The sequence below is a fragment of the Astyanax mexicanus genome, chromosome 23, assembly GCF_023375975.1.
Source record: "Astyanax mexicanus isolate ESR-SI-001 chromosome 23, AstMex3_surface, whole genome shotgun sequence".
Taxonomy (NCBI): Eukaryota; Metazoa; Chordata; class Actinopteri; order Characiformes; family Acestrorhamphidae; genus Astyanax; species Astyanax mexicanus.
In genome coordinates, this window is record NC_064430.1 from 18,428,369 (window position 1) to 18,451,902 (window position 23,534).

The 23,534-nt window shown below is 36.6% G+C and overlaps 2 protein-coding genes across 2 annotated transcripts in view; one reads left to right on the forward strand and one right to left on the reverse strand.

Moving 5' to 3' along the window:
- The window catches only part of aox6 (aldehyde oxidase 6), a 33,682-nt gene extending 21,813 nt beyond the window's left edge, over window positions 1-11,869 (forward strand). Inside the window, exons 24-35 of the mRNA XM_049471358.1 lie at window positions 423-509; window positions 625-816; window positions 2,600-2,827; window positions 2,985-3,080; window positions 3,155-3,283; window positions 4,483-4,557; window positions 4,656-4,708; window positions 5,511-5,625; window positions 7,252-7,317; window positions 7,405-7,593; window positions 8,490-8,657; window positions 9,484-11,869. Of these exons, the coding sequence (XP_049327315.1) occupies window positions 423-509; window positions 625-816; window positions 2,600-2,827; window positions 2,985-3,080; window positions 3,155-3,283; window positions 4,483-4,557; window positions 4,656-4,708; window positions 5,511-5,625; window positions 7,252-7,317; window positions 7,405-7,593; window positions 8,490-8,657; window positions 9,484-9,537 (1,452 nt within the window). The 3' untranslated portion in view covers window positions 9,538-11,869. The remainder of the gene's footprint in view (window positions 1-422; window positions 510-624; window positions 817-2,599; window positions 2,828-2,984; window positions 3,081-3,154; window positions 3,284-4,482; window positions 4,558-4,655; window positions 4,709-5,510; window positions 5,626-7,251; window positions 7,318-7,404; window positions 7,594-8,489; window positions 8,658-9,483) is intronic.
- An 879-nt stretch (window positions 11,870-12,748) lies between these two features.
- Window positions 12,749-23,534, reverse strand: part of aox5 (aldehyde oxidase 5) — a 70,631-nt gene continuing 59,845 nt past the window's right edge. The window contains exons 26-35 of the mRNA XM_049471366.1: window positions 22,645-22,875; window positions 22,460-22,555; window positions 20,361-20,489; window positions 18,770-18,844; window positions 17,791-17,843; window positions 17,587-17,701; window positions 16,104-16,169; window positions 15,812-16,000; window positions 14,103-14,270; window positions 12,749-13,988 (exon numbers count right to left, since the gene is read on the reverse strand). Of these exons, the coding sequence (XP_049327323.1) occupies window positions 13,938-13,988; window positions 14,103-14,270; window positions 15,812-16,000; window positions 16,104-16,169; window positions 17,587-17,701; window positions 17,791-17,843; window positions 18,770-18,844; window positions 20,361-20,489; window positions 22,460-22,555; window positions 22,645-22,875 (1,173 nt within the window). The 3' untranslated portion in view covers window positions 12,749-13,937. The remainder of the gene's footprint in view (window positions 13,989-14,102; window positions 14,271-15,811; window positions 16,001-16,103; window positions 16,170-17,586; window positions 17,702-17,790; window positions 17,844-18,769; window positions 18,845-20,360; window positions 20,490-22,459; window positions 22,556-22,644; window positions 22,876-23,534) is intronic.

Below are 23,534 nucleotides of genomic sequence, written 5' to 3' on the forward strand. Positions count from 1 at the left end.
GAACACATACTAAATTATTTTGGAAAAAAATGCTAAACACACCAGTTTTATACTTTATGTTCCTCTAAGTACCATATGTAGCTTTGAGGACAGATCTGCACACTCTTGGTATTTTAATCTCAGAGTCTTTATGAGGGAGAGTCACCTGGAATAGTTTTTTTTACTGTCTTGAATGAGTTTCTGGAGGTGCTGAACAATTGTTGCTGCTTTTTCTTCACGCTGTAAGGCTCCAGCTCATCCCAAATCACCTCAAATCACCATCTCAGTTGTGGAGAACAAACTTTTTTTTTTATTATTTACTACGTAATTCCATATGTATTAATATGTGTATTAATATTAAATATAGAAATAAAGAAAAACACTAAATGAGAAAGTGTGAGCAAACTTTTGACTGGTACTGTATTATTTGTGTTTGTGCTCAGGTGGGCTTCATGAAAGACGGCAGGATCACTGCAGCTGATGTTCAGTACTACGCCAATGCAGGAAACACAGCAGACGAGTCTGTGCTGGTACTCACCTCAACTACTCAACTACTCACCGCCACTAAACCGCTGGAATATTAATAAATAAGACAATAAGAACATCTAAATACAGACTTGCTGTTTCTCTCATTCTCTCTTTTAGGTGGCTGAGAAGATCCTCCTCCACATGGATAACTCTTACAACATCCCCAACCTCCGCGGCCAATCATCTGCCTGCAAGACCAACCTGCCATCCAATACGGCCTTCCGAGGGTTCGGCGTTCCTCAGTCCATGCTGGTTATGGAGAACATAATCAACGATGTGGCGCTGATTCTCAACCGGCCAGCTGAGGAGGTCATCATTCATTGTAGACATTCAATAATCTATAGTAAATACTGGACAATATATAGATGATGCATTAAATGAATACTGAACAATTCATAGTGGATCCTGAATAGATCATAGAAAAATATAATAATCCGTAATAGATATTTTTAGTGGATACAGGACAATCCATGGAGGATACTGAATCATTTTTAGTGAATGCTAAACAATTCATAGCAGATACTGAATAATTCATAGCGTATACTAAACAAGCCATAATGGGTCGTGAGTAGTTCATAGTGGATACAAAAAAAAATCATAGTGGACACTGAATAATTCATTGTGGAGACAGAATTAATTATAGTAGATACTGAACAGTTCATATTAAATCCCGAACAATTCACTATTCCTAGCAAGTGCTGACTCATTGACGGTGTATAGTAAATAATTCATAGTGGATACTAAACAATTCATAACAAAAGATGAATAATTCACAGTAGCTACAAACTCATTTATAGTGGATGCTAAATAGTTTACAGTAAATAATGAACAATTCATAGTGGAAACTCAATAGATCATAGACTACATGAATAATCCATACTAGATACTAAAGACTTCTTAACAATAACTTCTTTATTGTGGATTCCACAATAGTAACATAGTTACATTTTGTCAGTATTAAACAGTTAGATCTTGTTAGACTAACATTATAGATCCTAAACATTTGATAAAAATCCTCATCATTCCTAGCAGATGCTGAATCATTCATAGTGGATCATGAATAGTTTATAGTAGATACTAAACAACAATAATAATAAATTATAATAAAAGCTGTATTATTTACAATTGAATAGAATAGAATAGAATCCTGCATAGTGGATACTGAACAATTCATAGTGGAACCTAAATAGTTGATTAAAAAAATGCATAATAAATAGTAGATACTTAATCATTCATAGTGTGTACTAACAAATTCATAGTGCACTCTGAACACTTTATTATAAAAGCTGAATAATTCACAGTAGATACAGAATCATTCATAGAAAATACTAAATAATAAAAATGGAACCTGAACCATTCATGAAAAAAAAACACAATACATAGTATATATTTTTTCATTCATAGTGGATAGTAAATAATTCATAGTGGATAGTTAACAATTCTTAATAAAAACTAAATCATTCATAGTGCACCCTAAACAATTCATAGTGGATAGTAAAAATGTATTGATAAAAGCTGAATAAAAAAAGTATATACAGAATTATTAATAGTGGATACTAAACAATGTATAATAAAAGCTGTATAATTCATAGTATATACTCAATCATTCATTATGGATATAAAAGTATTCATAGTGGATAGTAGAACATATCTTAATAAAAGCTGAATAAATCATAGTATATACTGAATCATTCATAGCGGATAGTAAATCATTCAAAGTGAATAGTAAGCAGTTCATAAAAAAGCTGAAAACTTCACAGTAGATTCTGAATTATTCACAGTGGATCCTTAACAATTCATAGTGGATAGTTAATAATTTATAGTGAATAGTAAGCAGTTCATATTAAAAGCTGAATACTTCACAGTAGATTCTGAATAATTCATAGTGGATCCTTAACAATTCATTGTGGATAGTAAACATGTATTTATAAAAGCTGAATAAATCACAGTATATACTGAATTAGTAATAGTGGATCTTGAACATACTAAACATACTAAAAGCTGCTGATTAGAGTAATTCACAGTAGTTACTGAATCATTGATGAGGGCGTACTGAACAGTTATATGAAATGTTTTTTTCTGTGTGGTCTAGATCAGGGAGAAGAACCTGTATAAGGAGCCCTCTCTAACCCATTATAAGATGGAGTTTGACCCGGAGAATCTGCTGCGCTGCTGGATGGAGTGTAAAGAAAAAAGTGAGCTGGACGGCAGGCAGCTGAGCATCGCCCAGTTTAACCAGCAGAACCGCTGGAAAAAACGAGGAATCTCCATGATTCCCATCAAATACGGCATCGGCTTCGCTGAGGGCTTCCTCAACCAGGTGCGTCCATATGATGTAGAACCAGAGAACTGGAGTCTGTCTACCTTAGAGTTCTAAGTTTACAATAAACACTGAAAAACTACACCTTTTCAGGGTAAATGTAATGTGTGTGTGTGTGTGTGTGTGTGTGTGTGTGTGTGTGTGTGTGTGTTAAAAGGCTGCTGCGCTGGTGCACATCTATAAGGACGGATCAGTGTTAGTCAGTCATGGAGGAACTGAGATGGGTCAGGGCATTCACACCAAACTCCAGCAGGTATTCCTCCTCAGCCAATCACTGCAATCCTTACTGTGTTAACTCCGCCCATTCTAACAACAGGCTCTGTGCAGGTGGCCAGTAGAGAGTTGAATGTGCCCCTTTCTCTGATCCACATCACTGAGACCGCCACCAGCTCCGTCCCAAACACCTGTCCCTCTGCTGCGTCCTTTGGAACCGATGCCAACGGCATGGCTGTGAAGGTAACAGACACACATACAGCACTTAAACATTATATTCTATTATATTCCATTATACCCTATTTTATAGTGGTGCTTGAACATTTGTGGACTCTTTAGAACTTTCTTAATATTTCTGCATAAATATGACCTACAACATCATCAGAATTCCAAAACATAGAAAAAGACAAAAATATTATACTTGGCCATTTATTTATTGAGAAAAGTGATCTAATATTTTGTTTTAATGAGTGCCAAAAGATTGTGAACTTCTTCTCTTCACAACACATTTGTGGAAGTATATTATGGCACGAACATAGGAGACTTCTAAGGAGCTCAGAAAAAGAGTTGTTGAGGCTCATCAGGCTGAAAAAAGTTCGAAAAACATTTATAAAGAGTTTAAACTCTTAAAAGACAGACAGACAGATTGTGTACAAATGTGTGGAGGAAATTCAAGACCATTGTTACCCTCCCCAGGAGTTGTCAACTAACAAAGATCACTCCAAGATGAGCAAGATGTGTGATGGTTTTAATGGAACCCAGGGTAACTTCAAAGCAACTGAAGGCCTCTCTCACATTGGCTATTGTTAATGTTCAAGAGAACAATGAACAGCAGGTGCTCTCCAAAAAGAACATTGCTGCTGGTCTGCAGTTTGCTTAAAATCCCATGAAAAACCCACAAGGCTATTAAAATAATGTTTAAGGGACAGATGAGACTAAAAATATGTTTTTTTGTTAAATGAAATTGAAAAGCATTTTGTGTGGAGAAAGGAAAACTCTACATTCCAGCATAAGAACTGTGTATCCCATCTGTAAAACATTGTGGTGGTAGTATCATGGTTTACACCAGATACTGAAAACAAGGGTTGTGATACTTTTGCAACTCACAAATATGTAACATATAATATATTTCCCTAATAAAAAATTGATCTAATTTGTTATGCTTTTCTCTTTATCTACTTTTAGGACTTTTAGGAAAATCTGATGTTATTTGCAGAAATTAAGATATTTTGATAAAATCCACTGTATATACACCATTTATTTGGTCACACTACTTATTGTATTATATTGCATTATATTGCATAGTAATTGACCAGCAAAAATAAATAAAAATAGAAAAAATATGATACATAAAGTGATGTGCACAAAATGATGTATGCTTCTGTATTACATATTATTGAAAACTGTGAAATAAAGGCTGTATATATTTTTGTATTTTGTAGGATGCCTGTGAAACTCTGTATAAACGACTGGAGCCAATCAGAAAGCAGGACCCCAATGGCACATGGAAAAGCTGGGTACTGCTATTTATATAAATGTTTTATATTATTTAATCACAGCTAGTGATACATATTCAGTGCATGATATTAATGCATATTATGTTGTTTTTGTGCAGATTTCTAAAGCGTTCTTTGACAAAATCAGCCTCTCAGCTACTGGGTACTACAGGTACAGTTGACTCTGTTCTTTGTGTGTGGATCTATGATCAGCAGAAGAATAATAATCAGAAGAATTGCCAGTTTGTAATGTATACCACTAGGCTATACTATATACTGTATGTAGTAAAGTCAAAAGTTTGGAAACACCAGAATATGTGTTATATTTTAGATTTTTCAAAGTAGCACCTCTTGCTTAGATGACAGTTTTGCACATCTTGGCTGGATTTTCTCAGTCAACTTCATGAGGTAGAGTCACCTGGAATTCAGGCTTTCAGTTAGCAGATGTGCTGAACTTATCAAGAGTTGATTACTTGAATTTCTTGTTCTATTAATGTTTTGGAGAGCATCAGCTGTAAAGATGTGAAGAGGCAGAGTTACAGGTATACAGTGAATAGTTCTATTTGAGTAATGTTCTAATCCATTCCATAATAAGAACTACTCAACTAAGTAAAGAAAAAATGACTTTATGAAATGAAGGGAAGTCAATCAAAAAAAAAAAATCAAAAACTTCCAAAGTATCCTCAAGTTTACTTGCAAAGACCATTAAAAACGTTATGATGAAACTGGCTCTAATGATTACTCAAGTTACTACATGATTCCTTAGGTGTACCTTCATAGTGTGGATCACTTCAATATTAATGTACAATTTAGAAAAAAAAACAAGTAAAAACATTAAATAAGAAGGTGTGTCCATACTTTTGACTGGTATATATATATATATATATATATATATATATATATATATATATATATATATATATATATATATATATATATATATATATACATGTGTATTTGTTTGTTTGTATCAGGGGTCAGGACCTGTATATGGACTGGGAGAAGCAAGAGGGCCTGCCGTATGCGTATTTCACCTACGCCGCCTGCTGCAGCGAGGTGGAGCTGGACTGTCTGACTGGAGAATACAGGGTCAGTCAAACCCCTGACACTAAAACAGCTGAAGTTTAATAACCCTTTAACACTTTTAAGCTGGCCTAAAAATCCACACAAAACACAACCGTGTAGCAGCTTTGTGGTGACCATGTGCATAACAACTGCATAGCAACCACATGGGATTTAATAGCAGTAAACTATGAACACCAAAACAACCACCAGATACCTCAGAGCAGCCACCTAGTGCCTCCATTGCAACCACATAGAAACTACATTGCTGCCATCTGGCTACTCCTTAGAAACCATCTACAATACCATAGCAATGCCACAGCAGCCACAAAGGAATAAAATGGCAACTACTTATTTCTCCACTGCAACCACCTAGCAACTACAGAGCAACCACCTAGTAACTAACTATCAACCACACAGTTACTAGGTGGTTGTAGCAATATAGCTAGGTGGTTGCCATAGTATCCCACTTGGTTGGAACACAGGGCACTTGCTCTGGAGTTGCCAGGTGATTGTAGTGGAGTTGTTAGGTAAGTTGATTTGGTACCCTAACAATCAAATAAAATACCTAGGAACTACAACCACATATTACCTGTGTTTCAAGCATCTTCGATACCATAGCTACCACCTAGCAACTCCTCTACAACCACCTAGTAACTGTGTGCCCCCCAGCCCTCCATTTTTGCTATAGTAAAATCACATTTGACTTTTATAATTAATAGTATGGAATGTGTTCTTCACGGATTTAATGGTATAATTTAACAGTTTGATTGGCTGGTTTTATAATTACTTCGCATTATTCCAGATTGCTACAGTAAAATCATTTGAAACATATACCTTGAATAAAATAAAATAAAAATAAATAAAAATTGAATAAATTTAGTGGTGAGATATGATTACCCTTTGATTTTTATATTTTATAGGACTCCAAACTCTGGTCTATACAACCAAATTTTCCTACATTTGCCATACCATTGATTCAAATTCTTACAGTATTATTTCTTGAAACATCTGTAATAAATAATATTACAAGTATATTAAAGTTTTCTTAAAGACTTCAGTGGTTTCATTTGAAAGCACCTCGATTGTCTTCTTGAAGAGTTTAAATTGTGGTTTATACATAATAATAAGTAATGTTTAAAATGCATTGTACTTGAACTGAAAACAGATTTACTTTTAGTTAGAGAAAGGTTTGCATTGCCAGAATGTAACACTGTTCTAAAGATAGGTAGTTGTCTTTCTGGTGTATTTCTATTGATTTGATCTGGTTAATTATGTTCATTGAGCTGTAAAACTAATTTCTGTTAAATTTTCCATCTCTGGACAAGAAGTGAAGCAGCTTCCCCCCAGCATGCTTCTGTAATACACGATTTAGAAGCACAATCAAACTTTTGCACAGGAGATTCATCTTTTTCTCTAGCAAATATGTAACTTTTGTATTGATTAAATATGCCCTGATTATGATTACTATTATTATGTTCATTTTTCACAAGCTACATTTTTGGTGCCCCCTGTGCACTTGGCGCTCTACGTGCAGTCCTTGATGCACGTGGGTGGAGCTCTGGCACTGAAGCTACCAATTTCTTTTCAAGCCAATTTAAAAGTTGTTTCTGACCTTTTCTTTTTATTAATTGTATTTTGTAATGCTTTCAGACTATTAGAACTGACCTGGTTGCTGATATCGGCAGGAGCATCAACCCATCTATTGACATCGGACAGGTAGGCCAGAGTCCTCATTTACCTGCAGAGATAATGGAATTCTATACACTTCTGTAAGCTGTACGTGTTTGTGTGTGTGTGTTTCAGATTGAAGGTGCCTTCATGCAGGGTCTGGGTCTCTACACCATGGAGGAGCTCAAGTTTTCCCCCTCAGGCGTTCTCTACACCCGCGGCCCGGGGCAGTACAAGATTCCTGCGGTGTGTGACGTCCCACTGCAGTTCAACGTTTACCTGCTGTCTGGATCCCACAACCCCCACGCCATCTACTCATCCAAGGTGGGTACTCCTATTCTACTATGTATATTCAGTGTATTAGAGATCAGCTTTTGGGTCCATGAATAAATGTAGGGGTTACATATATTTTTTTCCGCACTATAAGGCACACTTAAAAACCTTTTTGTTTCCCCCAAATCCTCCGAGTGCTTTATAATCCGGTGCCTTATGTATAAGAGCAAGCTCTTTCTTTACAGGTCGGGCCATCCCACGGTGAGCCCTGCTAATTTGATCCTGTTCCATCCATGTTTTGATCCTGTGTCGCATAATGCGCCTTATAATCCAGTGCACCTTGTGTATAAGAATAGACCAGAAAAAGATGTTTATTGATAGTGTGCCTTATAATCCGGTGTGCCTTATAGTGCAAAAAATACAGTAATATTAGACAGGTGGTGTAATGTTATGGCTGATTGATTGTAACTATATAGGATTCTATAATACAGCAATGCCAAAGCAACTACCAATAAATGCCAAATAGCAACTCAATAGCAATACCAAAGCAACCACCTAGCCACTATATTAACATTTTAGTAAGCCCGTGAATAATATATAATAAAAAGCATCTTATTATAGTGGGTCACGGGTACCTTTTAGATGTCTTGTAGTCCATGCTTTTTTGAGTCGGAACTGTTTTGAAGGAATGTTACACAAAATCAGACAGGTGGTTTTATTGTTATGGCTGATCGCAATCATCTCGAATTTTACATGCCAAAGCAACCAACGAGTAATACCTTAGTAGACACCTAACAACTGTAGAAATTCTATAAATAGCTAGCCTCTATTATTCATTATTATTATTATTGCAGAATGTATAAAGTAGAACAGAGAGATTCAAAATATGTCTAAAAATTGAAAAAGTAAAAAGCCCCAAATATGGTTTGTTTGTTTGTTTATTTCAGGGTATTGGTGAGCCTACTCTGTTCCTGGGCAGTTCTGTGTTCTTTGCGCTGAAAGAAGCCATGGCAGCAGCCCGGAGTGACTCGGGCCTGAGCGGACCGTTCCCTCTACACAGCCCGGCTACACCAGAACGAGCCTGCAGTGCATGCAGCACTCGCTTCACACAGATGGTACATAGACCTGCCGTTTTACAGTGTTTTGTCTACAGTTATAGTTGCTTAGTTAATATCAACTGTAAATCCATAAAATATATTACATTTTTCTTGTATTTACATATTGGAGTGGAATTAGAAATAACTTTTTTCACTTTGTCATCTAATTTATTTTATTAAGTATGTAATAAAATAAATTAGATGTAATTTATTGAGATTTTTAAGTAATAGACCAACCTAAACTAGCACATAATTGTAAAGTGGAATGAACATGATTTTAATCAAATAAAATTAAACAAAAAAGTTAACAAACAGGTCACCAGCTCACAAGGAACTCACCAGACAGATAATTTATTAGCTGTGGAAATTTTTAATGCAGGTTTAGGTTATCCAAAGCTTTGCTTGTCCCAAAGAGCACTACAATTGCAACCGTACTAAGACATGGCTGTCCACCCAAACAGAGCAAGGAGAGCACTAGTCAGAGAAGCAGCCAAGAGGTCCATGGTCACTCTGGAGGAGATACAGAAATCCACTACATTGGAATGGTTTAGATTATAAAATATTTATGTGATAGAATGGCCCAGTTAAAGTCCTGACCTAAACCCACTGAGTGTCTGTGACAAGACATGACACAGACGTGCTCAGTTCAACCTGGCTGAGCTTGAGCTGTTTTGTAAGAATAATAGGCAAAAATCTCAGTCTCTATATATACTTGGGGTTTTCACACTTTTCTACTTTTCGATCACTGGCACTAATTTCTCTTGGGAAAAATACTATTAAAAACCAATAAACAATTGTGACTTATATCATGACTTACTTACACCGTGTTTCTTGCTTTTTCCAGATTCCAGAGGCAGAAACAGGATCTGCCCGTTCGTGGGCCCTGGAGCTACCATGATCTGCCCCAACAGTCTTCTGTTCACCTTCACTATAGTTATTCTTCCACCATAACATCACAATGTCTGTTTTATTTTATAGGTATAAAAAGTGACCAGATTTTAAAATACTGCTAAAATGGTTCAGCTCACTGTCAGTATATACATACTAACATACTCATGGTTTGGTAGCTGCAGGGTTCTCGCAGGGTCCAGCGTCTCTTGCACGTCAGGTCGGGAAGGTTTGAAGCAAGGAGTTTCTGAAACACAGGGGTTGACTTGTACAGTGGCCAGCCCTCTGCCATTCTAACCATTCTCTTGATTAGGGGATCCTGCCTGCTGCCCCTGCTAAAGAACATTAAGCTAATATTACAATTCATAAACTGAAACATTAGCAGCATTTTTTAGCTGCTAATCAAATTTAGCTGCTAATGAAAAGTTTAACAAGCAATTTTAACTATAAAAGCTGTAAACGCTGCATCATATAGTGCTTAATCAATTAAAAGAAGATTACTTACTGTAATGATTATGATTTTGTTTAAAATTATTTGTTAAATCTGACTGAATGCTGATCGTGAAAGTGCAGTGCAGACTGACTTAAATAACTGTGTACCTCTTGATCTGAGTAAAACCGGTTCCATATGGCTTTTCTCCTGAGAAAATTTTCACATGGGTTGGGACAGGTTTGGTAACAAGGCTTTGCTGATGATTGCAGCTAATAAAAATATAAAAACATGTAACGATTTTCTACTTAATTTACTTTCGCTGAACATTACTGTGTTTTTTGCACTAATCAGTGCACTTAATCCTTCCATTTTCCTAAAAATTGTCAGTGTGCCTTTTAATCCGGTGCACTTTATGTATGAATTTTACCAGTCAGGTTGTAAAGAGCAGTAAAACCACTCTGCTGAAGTACAGCGATATACAAGAGTTTCCGTTTAGTTCTCCAGCAGTTTTAGCATTTACTGCTAATAGGGCTAAGCGCTAGCTCGTTTGCTGTTCAGAGGTGAGTATTATCAGCCTGAAGTCTGCGTGTTTACTGTTTTAAAACAAGCCACTTGGGACGAACCGCAAGCTTATAGCGTCCTGACTTTCCGGAAAACAAAGCTCATTTGACTTTAAAATATATATATATATTTTTAAGAATCACAGTTTTGTTTAATTAGCTTAGCATTTTGGCAAGACCTGCTAAATTAGAAGGAAAACAAGACGACACCAGTTATTTACTTGTGTCGCGTAATGCGCCCTATAATCCAGTGTGCCTTGTGTATAAAAATAGACCAGAAAATAGACGTTTACTGATAGACGTGCATCGTATAATCCTGTGAGCCTTTGTAAATTCAAAAAACAACTTAATAAAAATGTCTTGTTATCTTTAAGGTTCTCTTAATGTAATTATTTTTGATACATAAATTATAATACATAAATGTGTCTATGTTTAATTCTTATTAGTTATGAGACAATAATCAATAATCATGCATAAATAAGCTTACTGTAAGTTAGTTAGCATTCAGTAAATATGATACATACCTGCACAACTTTGAATATGAAAAAGCATGCACCATAGATATTTACCACCACACCATTAACATGAGCAGCACATGCAATTTAACTAGCTAGTTAGTTCACAAAGGTAGCGTTAGTTATCTAGCAGAAGTTTCAGGGACATTTGATATTAGTGACCTAGGTTAGCTAGCTAATGTTATTTTGTGTGTGTGTGTACTGTTTGGTATGAAGCTAGCAGTTAGCTTCACACATAAAAAAAACATTAGCTATTACTTCTAGCTAGCTAACCTCATATCTAACCATACACAGAAAAAAATGTTAGCTAGCAAACTACTGACTACTTCATTCTATGGCAGTTCATGTAATTGTAGTGCTTTTAATGTGATTCTTTTAACACTTCTTGCCAATACACAGCCTTAATACAATGACTGACATATTTCTACACTCACTGTTCATATTTTCAGCTTAGCAGTTTCTCTACATATTTTAACAGCCTGTCAATGTCACAGCAGTGCTGTTCCTCAACCCAAATAACATCTGGTCCTGACCAGTGAGAAACAGGGTGCAGGGAGGATAATAAAGTATACTGAGAAACATACAGGACTACAGTCTGTAATTCTAGAACTACAAAGTGCTCCTATACGCTGGAAAGAGCTGGAGTTGAAAAGATGACAGTGTGTAAAGCATGTGGTTTTAATGAAGTAGCTGGTCAATGTTTGTAACCAACTTATGGGTTTAAAAAATTTAAAGACGTAAAGAATGTTTTTAAACTTTTGTACTAATGATTTGCTTTGTTTGTTATAGAAGCAATGCACTCTGCAGCAGTTGCAAATAAAATATTAAAATACGTTTCAGTGTAACAAATCAGTTTTATTGAAAAAATTGTTGTTTTTAATGTTGTAGAAGTTTTAAGAACATTGTATTTTTTAAATTAAGCAAAGTTGTCTTCAATTTTTCCTTTTATAGGAGTAGCAAGATTTTTTTTACTGTATTGGTTTAGTATACTATAAATACAGTAATATAGACTGTAGTGGTTTATTATAGTATAAATACAGTAATATAGACTGTAGTGGTTTATTATAGTATAAATACAGTAATATAGACTGTAGTGGTTTATTATAGTATAAATACAGTAATATAGACTGTAGTGGTTTATTATGGTATAAATACAGTACTGTAGACTGTAGTGGTTTATTATAGTATATTTCTTTCATTGCTTGTTTCATTGTATTTTTATGTATTGTAATTACTTTTTTTTTCTTGTGTCTTATGATACACTAAACACATATATAATACACAAGCAGATAAAATAATTTTAAATGTCTTTTTTTGTAATTAGTGATATTTAATATAAGGTATTTTATTTAAGATCATTTTGGGATAAACCCTGTAATATGCTGAAATTAGCTGTTTGGGCGGTTTGCCTGCATTTTGGCAGAGTTGAAACGTTTTACCAGTGAATTGGGTTTACCTGAATCCCAATGTAATAATCTGGTAACCCTGATGGCTGACCAGGGAAGCTAAAGCCTTTGCGCAAGGCTGTATGTTGGTGCCATATGGTAATGAGTTATTTCAGATAATTTGAGACAAGCCAACCCTTAATCATACTCATAATCATTAACTTTAATTAGTTATAAATAACTTTGATAATGACCTGTGATTGACCTATTAATGTTTGATATCTCAGACAAATATGTCCCATAATAAAAACACTCCGTAAACACATACTTAGGTGTATTAGTTTTATTATGGTGATTCATAAACAAGTAAACATCTGCCGCAAGGCCACAGTCTCTCACACGTTAAGTTATTATATTATTATTAATTTAATCTCTCTTTTAGTATTGAAGACTGACCTCATTCTTCACTCAGGTTAATAACTGACTTTAATGTTAGAGCAAAGTCCTGTTGGCTGCAGAATCTGCTGATTCACCGTCCGGCTTGCTGAGGATCAAGGCTAGGTCATTGTCCAGCAGTGAATTAAAAACAAATGACATTACATTCAAGGACCAGCTTTTGCTGAGCCTGCAACACATTAAAAAAAAAGTTGGGATGGAGTCCCCCCGGAAAAAAAAAAAAATGAAACAAAAATACTGATGTGATTCTAAACATGTGATGTCAATCATGCAGACGTGATTATAATCAGGTTCTGGTACAAAAGCAGCATCCATGGAATGCTGAGCTTTTGAAGAGCAAAGATGGGCAAAAGATCTCGAGTTTGTATATAATGCATGAAAAAACAATGTCTGCCAAAATCACATAGGGAGTGATTACTTTGTGTTGTAGAGCATAAACAAGATGCGCCACGTCTCTGAGACATGTAGATGGACCATCATGCATTGGAATCAATTATTGTGGTCAGATGTAACAGTATTCCAGATATTGACATTGTGAGCTCAGGAGCAAAAACAAAAGGATCATCCGGACCGTTATCAGTCAAACCATCAGGCAAACTTGGCGTGAATGATATGGACAGATGTGTAATAACGCAGCAAAAGGACTTTCATTTTGAAGTTGATGACAATTGGGGGAAATTATGCTCATTTTTGGGATATAATATTTTATAGTCCGACGGTGGCAATATGTCATTGTCTCCAATAAAAGCAGTTAAACCTCCTCTGTCCCACATGAAAGGAAACACTGCCTTCTTATTTGCATGTTCCATACTATCCTGACTTTTTCTGATTTGAGGTAGGAAATAGAAAACTCAGATTTAGGTTCCCAGGGGCTTTAGAAATTTATGCAGTTCTCCAATTATTGTCGGTAGCAGATTTTGTGAGGGCAAAGGCAACCTGACTCCTTATCAACCCAGAGTTAATGATGTGTGTGAGACACTGAAGAATAAAAGAAAGAGTTAGTTTGGATAAAAGGTGAGAAGCCCACAGGTGAGCATCAGAGAGGTTTGGATGGATGCCATTCAGATATCAATAGCCCAGGGTTTGCAGGGTTCAGGCGTCACGGAGAAGGCCTAAATAAAGAGAAAGAGAGGATGAAATAAAATAGGAGTGAAATGTAAAATATGGGCTTAAAATAGTCCAGGAATAAGTAAGTGTTGGTGTAATAACAGGTGAGTTGTCCTCACCGCGGTGGTACAGGTGTCTTCACAAGCCAGCCGGATCTTCTCAGCCGTGGCCGGAGAGGAGAGGTTAAAGCTCTCACTGAGTCCTCTCTCTCTCCGAGCTGCAGCAATCGCTTCTTTAATAGCAAAGAAGATGGTGCAGCCGAAGAACACGGTGGGCTCGCCGATACCCTGCAACATTTTATATACACATAAAAATCTCAGGAAGTGTTTGGTATTGCACACATGCTTACAACAGGGGGATGACCATTTAAATGGCCTGGGTGAAATATGTAATGGCTCCGGGGTATTACAACTTGTTGGATCATTTTTAGTTTTTTTTCAGAAAGAAAAAATAAATATGTGCAGAATATGTGGAGAAGTCGGGACAGATTACAGCAGAAGTTGGGATGAAAAAAAAATAAAAATTTAAAAATTAAAAAGTTGTGTTAAAAAAATTAAAACATTACCGATTCCAAATGAATTGTGTGCATTAATGCTTTAAACATTGACAGCCCTTATTATTTTGTACATACAGTGGCTTGTGAAGAATATTCATACCCCTTGAACTTTTCCACATTTTGTGGTGTTATAACCACAAACTTAAATGTACAAACACAAAGTATTGCATAAGTGTAAAGTGGAACGAAAATGATACATGGTTTTCAAATTTTTAATCAAATAAAAATCTGAAAAGTGTGACAGTCAGAGAAGCAGTTAAAAGGCCCATGGTCACTCTGGAGGAGCTACAGAAATCCACAATTCAGGTGGGAGATTCTGTATAAAGGACAACTATCATAAGTCATGCGCTCCACAAATATGGCCTTTATGGATGAGTGTCAAGAAGAAATACATTGTTAAAAGAAATATATGAATTGATGTTTGCAGTTCCTGCAAACATGTGGAAGAAGGTGCTGTGGTCAGATGAGACCAATGTTAAACTTTCTGGCCTAAATGCAAAGCGCTATATGGGGAGAAAGAGTAACACTGCTCATCACCCAGAGCACACCATCCCCACTGTGAAACATGGTGGTGGTAGCATCATGCATAATGTTGATTGGAAGATGGATGGAGATTAAATACAGGGCAATCCTGGGAGAGAAAACCTGTTGAAGGCAACTAAAGACTTGAGACTGGGAAGGAGATTCACCTTCCAGCAAAATGATCACCCTAAACATACAGCCATGGCTACAGTGGAATGGTTTAGATCAGAAAACATTTATGTGTTTGAATGACCCAGTCTTAAATCGCGTTAAGCTTCTGTGGCAAGACATGAAAATAGCTGTTCACAGACACTCTCCATCCAACCTGGCTGAGCTTGAGCTGTTTTATAAAGAAGAATGGGGCAAAAGTAGAAAAAATAAATGTCTCTAGATGCACAAAGCTGGTAGAGACAAACCCCAAAGCACTTACAGTCGTAATTGCAGTGGCTCTAACAAATATTGATATTTTGAATACTTTTGCACGTCACACTTTTTTATATTTTTATTTGATTAAGATTTTGAAAACCATGTATCATTTTCGCTCCACTTCACACTTATGCACTTTCTGTTTGTCTATCACTTAAAATCTCAATAAAATACATTTAAGCTTGTGATTGTAAGGTGACAAAATGTGGATAAGTTCAAGGGTTTTGAATACTTTTGCAAGACACTCTATATATAAATATATATTTTTTGGAGATGGGGTCACTGGATCAGAGTCTGTGTGATTGTGTGTGGGGGACTGTTTACCTTGGAGGAGTAGATGGCGTGGGGATTGTGTGCGTTGGTCAGCAGGTGTGTGTTGAGTGTGCGTGGGATGTCTATGAGGGCTGGGATCTTATAGTCTGAAGGTCCTCTGGTCCTCAGAGCTCCATCAGGAGAAAACTGAAGCTCCTCTATAGTGTAGAGTCCCAAACCCTGCACAAAACCGCCCTCAACCTCAACACACACAAACACACACACACACACACACATTACATTGCATTACATACACTTGAACAAACACATTTCAGCGTATTATGATTGGGTTATAATGTGGTACCTGTCCGATGTCCAGGGCAGGATTCAGACTTCGACCAACGTCCATCACAATGTCCGTCCTAATGTTCTGAAATAACAGAGCGGAGAGGACAGCGGGATAAACCGTGATGCTAACAGAAACAGCAGCCGGCTTCATCTGAGCTTAAACAATTTATCTGTGATTGCTAACAACCAAATTAAATAAAGTATGTAATGCTTCCAGCCTAATTGGTTTTCTGAGCTGGATTACTCGCTGAGGTGACGACAGGCTGAAGTCTTTATTGAGCTTAGCCTTCACACTGCCTTGTGCCTTTTGATAGCTTCATGCTAACTCTGATGTATTTGGCTCCATTTTGTTTTTAAATCTAGTTAAGTGTGAAAACACTTTGATATGATATTAAATTATGTTAGTTATAGTTTGGCATAAATCAATCAGTCTTTTAACTTTTTTGACCAAAAGGGCTGTTTTTTGTCTGCACTGCAAAAAACATCCAAAATATACCAATGGTGTAAGCACATATTCCTTACTATGTCTTAAACTAATTGCATAGTCTCAGAGTGAGTCAAGTAAGACTTTAATTACCCTTAAATTGGGCACAAGAATCAGAATGACTTGACTGGTGTGCTTATTTTAGTTTGGATTAAAACAAGTTCTAGTGATAATCTAACATTTCTAACATTTAAGACAAAAAGTCTTAGTGGAGTAAAGAAAAATAAAAGTTTATAATTTTACTATAAAATATTTTATATAATGCAGTGTGAATATGTGTGGTTGCCAAATATTCTGTGCATCATTTTAAAAAAATCTGTTGAATCTACATGAAAACAGTGCATCCACCCAAAAATCCTGTATTCAAAGCAAACCCCACACAATCAGACCGAACAACCTGAACAACGAGCTAAACTGTCGGACGACTTACAGAGAAGAATCTATACAAACTGCATATCAATAGAGTTGGGTATTGCTTTGCAATGGGATAAACATATTACTTATTATTGGTCTAATTTATTATGAGGCTCTATTTGTTTAATAATATGTGCTGATTAGATATCTATAACACTGGCTTAGATATGCAACAGAGAGATAGGAGATAAAGGCAACCAATACTTCTCCACAGCACTGTAAATTATACAGTAAAATTAATTAGCATTAGAATTCACCTAGCAAACTTTAGGCCTGGTTCTAAACCTCAATCTCATCAAAATCCCAATTTTTAATCCTAAAATACTGCTGATAATCAGGTGGATTATCAATTGATATTGGTTAAAATGTACCAAAATTGTGACATATATATAGTATATGGACAAAAGGTGAAAAGAGTTTATCCTGCTTTTCTGCCTACTGCCCAAGGATGGATTTTGCTAAATTTTGGAGCATTGCTGTGAGGAACTGATTGCACTAAATCTTAAATTTAATTGTACTTTAATTGTAGAGGTATTAAAGCAGTTCTGACTGTGATACAAAAGGTGCATAAAATGTAGGAAGGTGATTTTTGACACAGTACTTTGTGATCTCCGGTCAGACAGTCGATCTCCACCTCAGAGCAGCACGCCCCAAAGGTGAAGTAATAATATGCAGTCCCCTCACTCCTCTCCCAGTCCACACCAGTGTGGGGCCCCCTGGTGGACAAACAGAGAAACACAGTCACTCTCTGAGGCTACTGTACTTCAGCTGAGATTATTTGAGATTTATGATGGGGTTGACCTACATGAAGAAGCCTGTGGCTGATAAGCTGACCTTCTGACAGTAGGCCTCCACCACCTGATAGAGAAAAAAAACAGGTTTATATGGTTTACTGTAATGCAGTAATGCATGTAGGCACATGTTTACTGTTCTGTTTTTATATATGTCTAATAATTAATGATTCCACTGATGTGAAAACACAGAGGGAATCTGATACAGGGGTCAATATCAATATCAAACATATCTATTTAAATTTCAGACAAACAGTGTGTAACATTACACTTTTTAAAATTTACTCTGAATATATATATATATATATATATATATATATATATATATATATATATATATATATGCACACACACACACACAGTGGCGTGAAAAAGTATTTGCCCCCATACAGTTTTTTGTGTTTTTGTATTTTTTTTAGACTTACATTTTTCAGATTATCAAACAAACTTTAATATTAGACAAATATAACCTGAGTAAATATAAAAAAGCACTTTTTAAATAATGATTCAATTTATTTATTAATATCCCTTTGTGAAAAAGTGTTTGCCCTCCTATAAATTGACTGTGATTAATTACACTTTTTGGAAAGCTTAGTTTTTACTTTAATTTCACTAAAAACAACCAGGCCTGATTACGGCCAGACCTGTAGAATCAAGAAATTACATAAATGGAACCTGTCTGACAACATGAAGCAGATAAAAGACCCCAAGAAGCAACACAGCAAGGCAGCCGTGTCATCCCATTACAATACCATTACAGCTAAACTTACCCATTCCTTCACTAGTGTTTATAAACACAGCCTGCATGACTAGGTGCTGGATTTTTTTTTTACACTTGTTGCAATGGGCCTGAATGCAAAGCTTAAACTGAATTATTGATAGGTGTCTATATAATTTGTATTTGTAAATAAATATGATTAAACTATGGCATCGTTCATTTAACCCTTTGTAGCATCTTTATTTTTTAACAGTAGCATGCAGCTCTATGCTTACCAGCTGTTGCCAGGTGTGTTTAGGGTTATTCTTTCTGATTGGCTCCAGTCGGCCCATCAGCTTCTCACAAGCATTCTGTAGGAATCATACAAATCAACTCAGAACATTCAAAATTATGTTTTTTAAGGCCACGTTGTTTTCTTGTTTGTACCCTCACTGTCCATTTGATCAGCTCAACAAGGCATATAGGAGAACTTTTTAGTTCTATAATTACAGACTTTAGTGTCTGTTTCTCTGCATACTTTTATTATACTTCTTTTATCATGTTCTGTAATGGTTAGAACCCCACAGGTAGACCACCATAGAGCAGGTATTATTTGGGTAGTGGGTCATTCTCAGCACTGCATTGACACTGATATGTTAGTGGTGTGTTAGTGTGTGTTGTGATGGTACAAGTGGACCAGAAACAGCAGTGCTGCTGGAGTTTTTAAACAACTCAGTGTTTCTGCTGGACTGAAAATAGTTTATTAACCAGAAACAGCTAATAGCATCCTGTGAGCAGTATCCTGCGATCACTGAAGAAGGACTAGAGGATGACCAACACAAACGGTGTAGCAACAGAGTCAGAGCTTCTGTTTTTGACTTTACTTCAGCTATAAGGAAGCAGCTCTAGGCAGAAGTAAACACTCCAGTTTAAAAACTCCAGCAGCACTGCTGTATCTGATCCACTTACTCATATGAGCATAGCATACACTAACACACCACCACTATGTCAATACAGTCACTGCATGGCTGAGAAAGACACACCACTCATATAGGTAGTTTTAATGTAATGGCTGATTTTTTTCTAATTTAATTACCTGTTTATGATGGTCTTGACATCAAAGGGGGCATATTATAAAAAAAAACAAAAAACTTTTTGCATAATATTTTTTGGCAAGTTTGTATTTTGTTTCTCAACTGCCCCTATAAACACTCAAAGCGTGGAAAAAAATCCATCTGTATTCTGTGACTCAAATGAAAGTGTTTGGTGTCAGGAATCATATGCTTCTATGAGCTGTTTGGTGGGTTATCACGATTAGGAAACCTGTTTAGAAACATCCTGGTATCACCCCTCACCCGTCACCCCAACAGAGCCCTGCCCACTAGATCAGCTAAAGATCTGCCATTTCAGTCAGACTTTTTCTGAATGAGGGATCTGCACCTACTGTCTGTGATTAGTCAGCAGACGAGGGAAATGGAAGTAGTTTTGAATTATGAAATAATGTTGGGCTTCTATTGCAGTTAAGCATGAATTAGCTTGTACGTGTTTTGCCATTCAGCACAAGCTAACACTAACGTGTGGTAAACGCTTAGCATATGCATGGTGTGGCCAACACTGACAGAGCCCTTAAACTGCTCATTCTTATAGTGACTAAAACTGGCAAGAACTGAAGTGGGGAAATCTCTTTATGTGAGAGTGACTTTGTCCAAAGAACTTCATGAACATGTTTTGTATAGCCCATAGATAGAACTATTGTAGCAATAAAAAAAGAGATTGAGGATAATAAAGTGTGCAGAGTGAAACTAATCAAACAAACAGTGAGTGTAGAAACAAGGAGTTCGCATATTGAAGTATTAGGGTTTGTTTGATCTATATGTGTCAGGTTACCTTCACGGCCATGCCGACGGCGTCTGTGCCGAACGAGGCAGCCGATGGAGCAGCATTAGGAACATTGCCAGTACAGGTTTCCTTCACATGGATGGAGGACATGGGGACGTTCAGGATACGACTGGCAATCTAAAACACACAACACAAGACTATTTGTCCAAATATGGCCCTTTGCTAATTAGATTAGTGACCCCTAGTCTTGAACATCCTCTAGTAAAAAAAAAACCTGAAAAGTTTGAAATGATCTAAATTTAAGGCAATAAATTTTATTTTTGCTCTTACAAGTATCTTAACAACCACTGCAAGTATAAAATTTAAAATAAAAAACAGCCTTAACGCAGACATCCCAAGTTGCAAAAATGTATTTCAGGGAGGTACCCCCAGACCTGGACTTGGACCCCCCCAATCCCCAGCCCAAAAAAAAAATAATCTTGCGCACACACAAGGATGGCAAAGGAAAATAGAACTTTACCTTCTGGCTATTATATATACACTGCGTTCCAAATTATTATCCAAACTAGATTTAAGAGTCATAAAGATATTTTTTTTGTTTCTCAATTAAACTCATGGATGGTATTGTGTCTCAGGGCTCTTTGGATCACCGAAATCAATCTCAGATACCTGTGATAATTAGTTTGCCAGTTTGCCCAATAAAAGGAAAACTACTTAAGAAGGATGTTTCACATTATTAAGCAGGCCACAGGTTTCAAGCAACATGGAGAAGAAAAAGAATCTCTCTGCTGCCGAAAAGCATTAAATAGTGCAATGCCTTGGACAAGGTATTAAAACATTAGATATTTCACGAAAACGTAAGAGTGATCAACGTTCTGTAAAGAGATTTGTGGCTGATTCAGAGCACAGGCAGGTTTGTGCAGATAAAGGCAAAATGAAGAAGGTTTCTGCCAGGCAAGTTCATCGGATTAAGAGAGCAGATGCTAAAATGCCATTACAAACCAGCATATAGGTATTTGAAGCTGCTTGTGTCTCTGGAGTCCTGAGAACTTCAAGGCGTAGGATCCTTCAAAGGCTTGCTGATGTGCATAAATCTACTATTCAGCCACCCCTCACCAGAGCTTACAAGCAGAAACGGCTGCAGTGGATCCAGACATACATGAGGACTAATTTCCAAACAGTCTTCTTTACTGATGAGTGTTGTGCCACCCTGGATGGTCCAGATGGATGGAGTAGTGGATGGTTGGTGGAGGTCAACCATGTCCCAACAAGGCTGCGACATCAACAAGGAGGGGGCGGAGTCATGTTTTGGGCAGGAATCATAAGGAACAGAGCTGGTAGCCCCTTTTAGGTCCATGAAGGTGTGAAAATGACCTCAGCAAAGTATATAGAGTTTCTGACTGATCAATTCCTTCCATGGTACAAAAGGAAGAACCGTGCCTTCTGGAGCAAAATCATCTTCATGCATGACAACGCACCATCTCAAGCTGCAAAGAATACCTCTGTGTCATTGGCTGCTATGGGCATAAAAGGAGAGAAACTCATGGTGTGGCCACCATCTTGCCCTGACCTCAACCCTATAGAGAACCTTTGGAGTATCATCAAGCAAAAGATCTATGAGGGCGGGAGGCAGTTCACATCAAAACAGCAGCTCTGGGAGGCTGTTCTGACAAAGAAATTTAAGCAGAAACTCTCCAAAAACTCACAAAGTTCAATGGATGCAAGAATTAAGAAGGTGATATCAAAGAAGGGTTTCTATGTTAACATGTAACTTGGCCTGTTAGGATGCTTTTGATTAAAATAGATTTTGATTTCAGTGAATGTGAAATCCTCCTAATGCTGAAAACTCAACAAATTATCATTTTCTGTTCTTTACAACCTATAAAATGTTTTGAAACTCTGCTGTGCATAATCATTTGGAACAGTGCATTTTGAGTTTTTTTATTTTCAAAGAATATACTGTTATCATCAGAAGTAAAATTAGATTTATACTCTAACGGGTGGTGACTTTTATTATACTAACTGTCATTTGCATCAACCATTTTGGAAAATCAGGGAAAGAATGTTGTTTTGCAGTCAGAGATTTCCTCTCTTAGAATAGTTTTTTTTTTTAATTATGTGCAATTGATAATTAAGACAGAGCTGACCTGTATGGCTTTGGTGTTGATGCCCTGACCCATCTCAGTCCCACCATGAGAAACCAGCACTGAGCCGTCCTTGTAGATGTTCACCAGTGCTGCTCCCTGACCAAGACAAACACAGAAATAGGGTGTCAGCCCATTTGAACCACTCAGAAGCTCACCTGTGGACCTACAAGAACACCACAGCCCACCTGGTTGTAGAAGCCCTTGGAGAAGCCTATTCCGAACTTCATCGGGACAATGGACATTCCTCGCTTCCTCCAGCGGTTGGTGGAGTTGAACTGCTGGACAGCGAGGAGGCGCTGCTCATAGTCCGATTTCTCCAGGCACTCGCTCCAGCAGCGCAGCATATCTTCGGGGCTGAAGAGCTGCTTGTGGTGGGTGTAGCTGTCCTCGCTCTGGTACATGTTCATCTCTCTCACCTGCACAGAAACAAACATACACGAGTGTAGTTGTTATACATTTACACTCCCAGTCTCCGAATAAAGCATTCGGACAGCAAGTCCAAGTTGTTTAACTTTGTTTAGCTATGAGGCTTTTGAGCTATGTGCCTAAGGTAACCAACATGTAACGCAAGTTGAAAACCAAAGTATTAGCTCTTGAGCTACAAGGCAAATTACGCTAATAAAATAATGGATAAAATAAAATAATGGCTTATTCCCCACTAATTAGAACTATAGATATAAGGCTGCTGTAGATAACAATAAATACAAATGGTTACCCCACCAATTAGCAGTGGAGCTATAAGACTAAATCCAAAAACTGTTAATGCAAATGTATACAACAAATTAGCACCATAGCTACAAAGCCATTTTTAACCATTTAACAATGAAGCTATAAAGCTAACAATGCTATCAATTAATATAAGCTTATTTTCAAACATTTAACAATAAAGCTATAAAGATAATGAAGCTACAAATTAATACAAGATTATTTATAATAATTTAACAATGAAGCTATAAAGATAATGAAGCTACAAATAATACAAGATTATTTATAATCATTTAACAATGAAGCTATAAAGATAATGAAGCTACAAATAATACAAGATTATTTATAATCATTTAACAATGAAGCTATA